We start from the raw sequence: 11,247 nt of genomic DNA, 5'->3' as shown, positions 1-11,247 counted from the left end.
TAATTTTTTAACAACATATTCAACAATTAATGTTAATTTCAGTTTAAAGCATACCCTATTGTTTGTGAAACAAATTTATATAAATTTAATAATATTCATTAATATGGAACAATTGAATTCCAGTTAATGTTAATTTAACCAAGCGATCTTTTCAAAGTTCTAAATTTCCATAATTTAGCGATGTATTAAAGGTTTTGTTCTACTTTCACATTGATGAGAAAACGAGTTCGAAGGAAAGTTTTGACATCTATATTTCTTTTTTGTTGCCGATATGGAAGATGGCCCGAATTCCAACAAAAGCAAGAAATCACGTGGTTGAACATGTCTGCAAACTGCACTCTAAAGCAAGATTTGGAAGAAGTCATTATTAGTACCAGCGCTATAAAACGAGCCCTCATGAAACATCGCAAGCTTTTGCGCTCAGAAGTCAAGGAAATATTTAGTCCTGCAGTTCCAATATTTTTTCATTTGGACGGTAATGTAATGGATGACTTTACTGGTCAAGAACGAGGTAAAGTCGATAGACTTCCGATTCTGGTTTCTGGCCAGGATGTGGTAAAATTGAAAGCTGTCCCGAAGCTCCAAGATGGCACGGCCGCTTTAATGGCACAAGCAATCACACAAACTATTGATGACTGGGGCTTACGAGACAAGATTAAGGGTCTCTGCTTTGATACAACATCTTCGAATACTGGAAAAAAGGTGGCACTTGTATTCGCTTGTAAAACGATCTTGGTCGATAATAAATTAATTTCGTCTGTCGTCACCACATCTCAGAAATTATTATTGGAAATGTTTTCAGTGTTCATGACACGTCTAGAAATCATAAAATGGAGTTGTTTGGCCACTTCCAAAACAATTTGGCCTCGAATTGACCAGAACTAAATTTGTATAGCAGTTGAAGATAACACTATAAAAAATATGATCGCTCATTGGAAGGATGATGTCATAAAGTTTGCACATTATGAGCTTAATAAATTTCAACATCGTGACGACTTATACGAAATGCTTGAACTTGCTATCATTTTCTTGGGTGGCAGACGGTTTCGGTACCCTGGTGCTATACACAGGGCTCTTTGGATGACGAGGGTCATTTATTCTATAAAAATGTGTCTTTTTCGCAAGCAATACGATCCACAAAACTCAAGCGCCAGTGGTCGACATTTTTGAGGTCTTTCCTATGGTCAATAAATTTGGCATCACGCGCAAGGAGTATTTCTGTTCATCACTAAAGTATATCTTAAATACTGGTTTGAATGTCCGCAGCACACTGTTCTCCACGGCTAGATCTTGCACTGCTGTGTGCTTTGTCTGAATATGTCGGTTGGAGTTGAATGAGCAGTCAGATGGTGTTGTCATGGACATGGGTAACCCAAATGAAGTGACTCACATATAGGGGTGCAGCCAAGGCTCAAGTGACGGAACGAGTATTCTCCGAATATTGACTTGGAATATTGAAGGTCTAAAAGCCAAATTGTGTAATTTTAATATTTGTATGCGATTAGAAAAATATGACATTTTCGGTTTACAGGAAACTTGGGATGTGGACACGGATTATTGTTTGGAGTATTTTACAAATCATATACTATATTTTTGTAAGGCCCAATTGTCTTTAGTCGGCGGAATATCAATGGGTGGTGTAGTCGTTGGAGTTAAACACAATATCGCAAAATATATTACTCGTATTGTAGACAATTTTGAGCACGGTGTTATACTAAAAATTGACAAATCATTATTTGACCTTCATAAAGATGTTATATTTATGAATTTGTATATACCCCCGGAGTCGTCACCCCTTTATGAACGGAGTGATAACCATAGGTCAATTCTGCAACAAATCGAAGATATTATAAGTGAGATTAATTTAACGAATGCAGAATACATTATATGCGGAGATCTCAACGCACGCACATCGGATATGTTAGACTACATAGTTTGCAATAGTAATATTCCATTTTTTTCAGGATCTTGATAGTATTCTTGATGGTGACATTGGTATTATACGCGTAAACCGCGACTCCGTAGTTAACAGATACCGGAGAGAACTGATTGACTTTTGTAAAGCATATAGGTGTTATATTGTAAACGGTCGATTTGGACCCGCAAGTTCTGATTACACGTTTATAAATTCGAACGGCCGAAGTACAATTAACTATTTCATTGTGTCACAAAGTCTGTTTAGTTATATAGACAGCTTTCTTATTTTAGACTATCCAGAGTGTTGCCATTTACCATTGTCATTGCGTGTAAAATGTAAAGCGCCATGTACGAATACGTCAAATTACAAAAGGGAGATAAGTAATTAACATATAAACGATGAAAATGCAGAGTGTTATGTGCAGGGGCTTACAGAAGCAATTTTGAGTGAAAATTTTTGTCTATTGGAAAATAAGCTGGACGATGTGAACGAAGATATACATGTAATAATCAGTGAGTTTGAGGGTGTTATTGTTAAATGTAGTGAACGTTTTAAGAGAGTAAAACGAAATTTTGTAAATAGGCGAACTCCGTGGTTTAATGCGACATGTAATGTGGCCAAACGTGACTGTAGGAAATTGTTACAACTTTTTAGATGTAGTCGAACAGATAACGATCTAGAAATGTATCTCAATGCTAAACAATATTTTAAACAGTTGTGTAAGAGAAAACGCTGTTTATATAATAAGCGGACAATAAGCAAGTTAGAATCGACATGTAACCGAGACTTCTGGGCGTATATAAGGCGACTGACGGGCAAGCCACGCAGCGAACCAAATATTACACTGGAGGAGTGGTACGAACATTTTAAGGGTGTTTTTACTCTGCCCAATTATGACTCACCGGCAGAGTTAGGCGACAAACAAGTCATTATCGACCATATCGAAGACGTTATATTTAATTCATGTATAACTTATGAAGAAATATATGCTTCTATTTAAAGTCTTAATGTTAAGAAGGCTGTCGGTGGTAATGTTATACCGCAGCAACTTATCTATGGTAAAACTGTGTTATTGCCATTTCTTAGTAAATTGTTCAATATATTATATATGACAGGTTAATTCCCAGAGAGTTGGACTAAGTATATCATTGTACCTTTGCATAAGAAAGGAAATATTAATTCTACAAATAACTATAGAGGTATCTCATTACTCGATGTTGTTAGTAAACTTTATATATCGATTATTACAACGAGACTAACATTTTATGCTGAAGCGTACGACAGGTTATACGAATCTCAAAGTGGTTTTAGGGTGGCGCACTCAACCATTGATAATGCATATGTGTTATATGGAATTTTTCAGAAATATTTTTGTTTGAAGAGAAAAGCTGTTTATGTTGCATTTGTTGATTTCCAGAAAGCCTTCGATTCTGTGAATCGACCTATTCTGTATAATATTTTACAAAAGCAAGGTATACAGGGTAAATTATTTGATGTTATACAATCAATTCATGTCTCTGTAAAATTATGTGTTAGAACATCACAGGGTTTAAGCCAAAGTTTTTCGTGTCCTTTAGGATTACGTCAGGGCTGTAAGCTCAGTCCGATTTTGTTCGTTCTGTTTATTGATGAATTACATACATTATTAGTTGAAAACAATATCCGCGGTATACAACTGTTTCCAGATATAATAGTAGAAATATTTCTATTTATGTTTGCCGATGATATTGCACTTTTGTCAGATACAGTCATTGGTCTACAAAAGCAACTGAATGTCCTGCAAACGTTTTGTTCTAACAATAAGTTAAGTGTTAATATTGAAAAAACAAAGATATTGTGTTTTAAGAGAGGCGGAAGTCCTTCTAGAAATGAGAGATGGTCTTATGCAAATTTACCAATTGAGATAGTAAATGGTTTTACATATGTTGGAGTATATTTTAGTTCTAAATTATCAATATATAGAATGGCAGAGGCGATGTCCTTGAAAGCTAAAAAAGCTCTTTTATGTCTTTTTGATTCTCTCCAACAGTTTCAGTGTTTACCTTATAGAACTTTCTTTAAGCTGTTTGATAGTAAAGTTGCGACAATATTATTGTATGGTTCCGAATTATGGGGCCTTAAAACTATGCCTGCAGTAGAAGCTGTACATATGTATGCATGTAAACGCTTCCTAGGTTCCAATAAATCTGCATGCAACGACGCTGTACTTGGTGATTTGGGGAAATATCCAATGTATATATCATCAGCAAAAAGGTGTATAAAATACTGGTTTAGGTTAGTTAAGTTTAAACCTATTTATTTTAGCTCGATTGCATCGAAAGCCTAAGGCTTATATAAATGCTCTCGAGTTAGGTTGTTGTGTATGCCAAATTATAGATACCCACGCCTTACATATAACATGTTAATGTATTATAATAGTTTAGGTTATTGTAACTGGGTAACTGATGTTAGAAACTCATTGTATTCCAATGGCTTTGGTTATGTATGAGAGGCACAGGCAGTTGTAAATGAGAAGCTGTTTTTAGATTGTTATGCTAGGGAGCTGAGAAATCAAAGTATTGTAAATTGGAGAGCACGGTGTGTTGAAAATAGTAAATTGTATCATTACATCAATTACAAAGGTGAATTTGGTACTGAACAGTATGTTAATGCTATTGATATACATAAATTCAGGAAATGTTTCGCAAACTTTAGGCAATGCTCACATAACCTTATGATTAGGAAAGGTAGATATTTTAACTTGGAACGTGAATATAGAACTTGTGTTTATTGTGACGTCTGTGTTGAGGATGAGTATCATGTTGTTATGGTGTGTCCATTATATGCAGAATTAAGAAGAAAGTATTTTCCGTTTCATTTCTTAAATGATGTTAGTCAAGATGTATTTAATAGACTTATGTCAACAAGGAATGTAACAACCATTCAAAATTTTGCTATGTTTATATATTATGCATTAGAAGAGAGGCGTCGGTTTATGTCTATATATGACAATTAATATTTTCTGTAAAGTTTATGTCTATATTTATATGACTAGTACAATAGCGGATTGTTTAAATTTGTTGACCTTTTTTCGATAGCATACGGTATATAAATCAAACATGATGTTTGTAATGTTCTTTTTGATAGTAACATTATTGCTTGTGCCTTGAGACTGCCTACTATTTCGTTTCGAATAGGTAGTCTAGATTAAGGCCAAATGACGAGCATTTCTTTTTTGTTTAATCTTTAATTAATTTGACATATGGTCTGTCATAGTTCAGAAAATTTTGCGGGTAGGCGACTTTTGTTAAGTTTATAAGCGAATCTTATGGACGAGTCTGATTAACTATGACAGCAATGATAAAAATAAAACGTCATATTTGTTATCACATGCCTTTAATTTACAATGAATATAGCAAATACCTCGTACACATTCATAACGTCATTGGAACAGTGCAAATTGTATTTTCTGTATGATAACGTAAATGTCGGTAAAAGAATATATAATATAAGTAAAGACCTAATTGTTAAGAAATATGGTATGTGTATGGTTGTATTGTGACTCTCGTCAGGTGCACATAAATGCTGCTATGTATTTAGATTGCATATTGTATTTGGGCCGGTGGCCACATATGTACAATAAATGAATGAATGAATATCCAAACACTGAAATTGCCAAGGCACAACTATAAGCGCCACCTTTCTATCTGAAACTCTTGTTGTCATTGGCTTTTTTGACGATGCTGTCACTATAGAGGAGAAGCGCTACTTGGTAATGGCACTCCTAGAAGTTGAAGTCTCAGATGAGCCTCTAAAGCGAATACAGCCATTTGATCATCCGACTGCAAAGAAACTAAGCAACTTTGTTTCAAAGAGCACTAACTTTTTTTTTTCACTATTTTGGCATATCGCAGGATTTCTTGAAGGTTGATCCCAGTTAGTCGGAAAAGCATCACGAGAACAAACATCTAGTGCCATCTGTAAAAGTTGTCGATGACTTGGCTGAACGTGGGGTGGTATTAGTTCAAGAGTTCAATTCGAGTTTTACACGCAATGAAGATCAGAAGCAATATCTACTTCAAGTTGTGGATGACCATAGACAAAAATGTTCGGCCCCAAGTAAATCTTTTGCAGTTGATGACAAACCACAGTTTTTATATTACGCAAATTTAGTATACTAGTTTTTTATAATTTAGTTTGAACCATAGTACATTTAAGACTCAAGGACAAAGTCTTATATAGTTCATTTATTCAATCGAAACTTTTAATTAATAAGCAATACTAATTAATAACTACTTATGAATATACACGTTGCCCAATAATGTATATGTGTGTGTGTCATAAAAACAAAACATTTTGCGTGTTGCATCTTATCATTTTTGTTTCAACTATTCATGAAGAAACACGTATTGAAAAGTTTTACTTTATACTCTGATTATGCTGTAATATATGTGTTCTCTCATTAGATATTTGATCGTAATTAATATTGTGCATGAGGAATGTATCGATGCCTATGAACAATTCAATCGTATGGTTGTTATAATGTTTTGGTTATCACAAGAACACAAGTTAACCCATATGTTTGAATAATAGCTAAATATCAGTCATCTACGTTGAAGTAAAGGTATACAATTCGTTTGTATAAATATTGTGTAGTAACATGGCATTTTTTTAAATCGTAAACAATCTTTAAATACCGCAAAGCATGATATACAAATACAGTTTACACATATTTACAATACCATTCGAATCAGTATAATTTCTTGAGTTTTTAGTTACGTTATTTGTGTTAACGTGAGAGCACAACAACTAAATACACTCTCATTTCGATCGTGCGTTTTACGTCATTGATGTTAACATAATAGTCACAAATGATAAGAATGCAATTAATGAACTCGTTTATGTACTCTTGTCATTATTGTTATTTATACGCATACCATGATCGGTAATTATCCTAGACAAATTGAGGGTCCTAAAGCGTAATATTAACCAGCCTGGTAGCTCAAAATTGTTAATGGAACGAAGCTAGTCAATTTTATGCCATTATTAAAGATGTGGAGATTTCTATTTCGTATATGTACAAAACATGTTCAACCTTTAAAAAAACAAACTATTGTAACGTTAAATAGTGTGGCTCATAGTTCGTTATAATCCAAGAAATATTCAACTCCATCTGATCTTACTCATTTACTGGCCAATACTGGGTTTTTGCACTTATGTATGGCTTCCATTATGTGATGTGATTTAAAACAATCCGGTATTTGCCTGTAATAAAGCGGAAATTAGTTCATGCCTTGAACGATATTGGCATAACAAAATATGTTAGTTTTGCTTTGATATGTAAACAAGCGGCTGCGGTCAGTCGCATGCATATCGTTATTTTTAACAATCTATCCCAGGACCAATATTAATATTTCAACGTATTACCCGTTGCATGAACGTATTGCATTATTGGTGGAGAAAGTTGCATGACCGCACGTGTAAATTCACAGCCGGTTATGGTTGTAAAAGATGCAGAATTTTTATCTAAAGGCGCAAGGTCTAGTAATAATTTTTCGTTACAGCTTCTGTTGTGATTAACATTTTGACGACACCAAGGATCGAACATGGTATTAATTGTCATGAATCAGAAGCAACACTTAAACTCATTTATTGAACGTCGCTTTCATTCATCGCATATAACTTTAAATTACTACTCAGTTAAATTCAATTATAGAACCAGTACTGTGTGTGTTTGGGTAAAAATTACAATCGCTCCAACAGTGGGAGTCTTACACGGGAACTTACAAGCGCATAACGGGAACCATATATATGACATCATTGTGATCGCAATGGTTCAGTATGTATTAGTTTTCAAACGTTATTTCTATCATTAATTAAAAAGGTGCTAAAAGGACTAGCATTATGTCCCTTTTCGACCGAAGGCTTTCAATGAATCGTTATCAAAATATAAGTTGGCATCAAGATAAGGTGCTTTTCAAATATGCAACACATGGTTACCGAATGTTTTAATGATTTGTAATTGTAAGCTATTATTGTATTCATTTTAAATCAGATAATTCTTGTTTTTAGCAGTAAACGACCATTTAATTGACCATCAATTAAGTGGATTATTATCTTCAGTGTGGGTAATAAGACAACCAATATCTGCCTGACATTGTCGGATACATTCCTGTAATATAAAACAGTTTTATAATGGCGTTTATTCGCACAGCTTCTTTGTTTTCGAATAAGAAGGAGGAAAAGAGTTAAATACAGAGGAAATTCATTACAAGTGAAACTGAGCAGGAGGTCATGGCATGCTTATCATCACTTTAACGTCCTTTATAAAAAGTAAGTTACGCATTGCATTACATTAAGACAAAGGACAAAACAAATGCAAAGCGGGGTTTGAAACTATTTTAAGGATGCTTTAACCTCACACTTTGCCCATATTCATTAATAAAACGCGTCTGTGTAAATACAATTATCCTTGTAGCAGAAACATTCAAATCAAACTGAAAACAAGCTATTCAAATATATTACGCTTTACATTATTTCCTTTTTAATTACTCCTCGGTCGTGTGATTACTAGAGCAACAGACATATAACTGTTAGAGTTAAAAAAAAATAAAGCATCATATACTTGTCAGGAAGCACACGCAAGATGCCAAACAAAGTACAAGCGATATTTTCTTAGCCTACCACTTGAAATCATTATACACCTGCTATTTGAAATCATTTTTAACCTTTTCATTTTACCTTTATTTGGGGTTCACAACGTTTGCACTTCTGCCAACAATCCTTATAAATAGATCTGCTAAATAACATGCATTATTTTAAATTTTCGTTGGAAATTAACTATTACTATTAACGATAATATTTGTTTTCAGTTCTAGCTAATGAGTTATACTGTTATATAAGTTAAGATAGTGTTAGTAACGATATATTTCTGCCATGAATAGTAATATTCAATCGTAAATACATATTGAATTTATAGAGGATGTATTCTAAACCAAAGGTATTAACATAATCGTGCCAACAATAATGCTATTTTGTGCTAGACGTGTGTTGAATGAAATATATATGCACATAGATTTACTTTGGGCAATCAACGGACAACTTTAGAGCGCATAGTTTATTAAAATATTAATCGATCGAAGCTGTTGTCCTACGGAGCGGTTAATAAGTTACACAAACGTATCAAATTTGAACAAGCGACGCGACAAAAGGCACACACTGAAAGTAGACTATACAAATGGATTTTCTTAATGATGCGTGAATGCGAGAATGTAATCAATCTTCACAATCTAATTGAGTTCAATTTCAAATGCCAGTGGCTATTAGGATAAACTATGTAAAGGACTATGATTATCTGTGACATTTGTTCGAAATTCAGCACTGCTACTGATTTATATTTCAGTAATTACCCTGTGCTTTTCATAGTTGATAACTGGTATTGTGTGACTTGAAATAAGAACGTGAGTAGCGGTGCAATTTATTCCTTGCTCATTAGTCAAAGGCGTGTTTCTACTTGGGGCGGTCAGTGTTAATCCTTTTTGGTTAAACATGTCGCAATATAAGGAAATAATATGTTCTTTCTAAAATTAAAATAGGGAAAACAATATAAATGTAAGTATTTTTACAAGCCGTAAAACGTTTTTCCACTGAAAATGAAGGTAAATTATTATTTAGACAAGTGAATTATACTTATTTAATTCCTTATTCATGTAAACACAATACCAGTTTGATATCGATACAATCGTAATGTTTTATAATTTGTGATATATATTGCAACACAAAATGTAAACACTCCTATATCTCGGTGCTATTTTAGCTGATGTGTAGCAAATGTGTATTGTGAAAGGGTATACGTTAAGCATTGACATATCTTAATCGGCATGGTGTCAGTACATATCGGACCAAATTTCGCTCCATGAAAGAATTGTTTCCATGACTTACAAACAGTATATATGTATCAACATTTTCCAAAACAAACTTGTGAGTTATCTATAGCAAACCTGTACTATCTTTATTTGTAGATTTCGTTAACTAAATCGACTCGATTGCACCAGGGTATGAGTTGAAAATAAGTGGACAATACTCGTGATTCAACATATGTATAACACAGGCAGTAACACATGCATTAATTAAGTGTTCATTTTATGGATTGAGCTCATAAACAAACAAAAAACAACCGTGTAAATATAGTACCCGACATAGCTTTTTCCAAGAATGTATTGATGCAATAAATTAATCCAAATCGAGTTTATATCTATAAATAAAAAACTACTTGTGCGATACAAATATAATTTGTAAAGGTGGATGCGACTGTCGACGGAGACATGGTACAATACAGAACAACGATGACATTTTTGTGACTTCAATACAGTGTTATGCGATAACTTTTTATTGCTGTATTAAGTAGCCTAATTGATGTTTTTATATTGTAAAATTGGTTAAACTTTCATTCAAGAGGACTAAAGAAGCTATCAGAAAGTCCATTAAATGTGTACTTACACTAAAATTAATATAAATATGTCACAATTAACATTTGCCGTTTCTTGGCGGTGATAACACATTTTAAGAATCTATATTTATCGTATTTCTTCATATTGTGTTATTTTTAAAATAAAACAACAGTTAAAACTTGAAAAATTAAAACTGTAATGGTGTTGTGTTTTCTTGATATATGTGTGTACAGTTTAATCATCTATTTATGAAAGGCACAGTAACAATGTGCCGTTATGCTTCCGGAAAATGGGCAAAGTATAATTTTATTTTTTTACCATTAAACAGTTACCTCATTTTATATAATTCATATTTATACAGTGAAGTACCAGAATCCAATAATTTCTGATTAACAGTCGCTTACGGAAATGTAATCAAAATATTTCTTTTAGTACAAATTGTTCCGCTTGCGTGGGTCATCCTTTACACACATAGTCTGTGGTCAGTTGACTTGTATTGAACACATTTTGAAAGACATACATAGCCAGTAGGAACAGTTACAAAAACCAATACCGCAAATGCTTAATATTTTGCTCTCACATACAGTACAGCTCACGCAAAACCAACAAAGTCCGCGGCTACGCCGCGGACAGATTCTTCTGTTAACGTATTTTCGCCGCGTATTTACTCGGCATGATGCCGAGGCACTCGGCGAAATTTCGCGGAGTGACGCCGCGTCTGTTTTTGCCTCGGCATCGATTCGCGGAGTAACGCCGCGTAGATGCGGCGATTCGCCGAGTATAACTATTTACAAATATTGATTGTATACTAATCTATAACACATGTTATCGAAATATAGAAACATACACAGAAAATACGCTGTGCGATTGTTAACATTTCTCTATATCTGCATACATTTA

The 11,247-nt window shown here is 33.8% G+C and overlaps 1 protein-coding gene across 1 annotated transcript in view; it reads left to right on the top strand.

Annotated features, from left to right (window-relative positions):
- The first annotated feature begins 321 nt into the window (after window positions 1-321).
- Window positions 322-11,247, top strand: part of LOC127831080 (gamma-aminobutyric acid type B receptor subunit 1-like) — a 119,764-nt gene continuing 108,838 nt past the window's right edge. Inside the window, exon 1 of the mRNA XM_052356067.1 lies at window positions 322-711. Coding sequence (XP_052212027.1) covers window positions 322-711 — 390 coding nt within the window. The remainder of the gene's footprint in view (window positions 712-11,247) is intronic.

Source organism: Dreissena polymorpha, chromosome 5 (genome assembly GCF_020536995.1).
Source record: "Dreissena polymorpha isolate Duluth1 chromosome 5, UMN_Dpol_1.0, whole genome shotgun sequence".
Lineage (NCBI taxonomy): Eukaryota > Metazoa > Mollusca > Bivalvia > Myida > Dreissenidae > Dreissena > Dreissena polymorpha.
The sequence above is the reverse complement of the archived record's forward strand: the minus strand, read 5'-3'. Positions and strand labels throughout refer to the sequence as shown.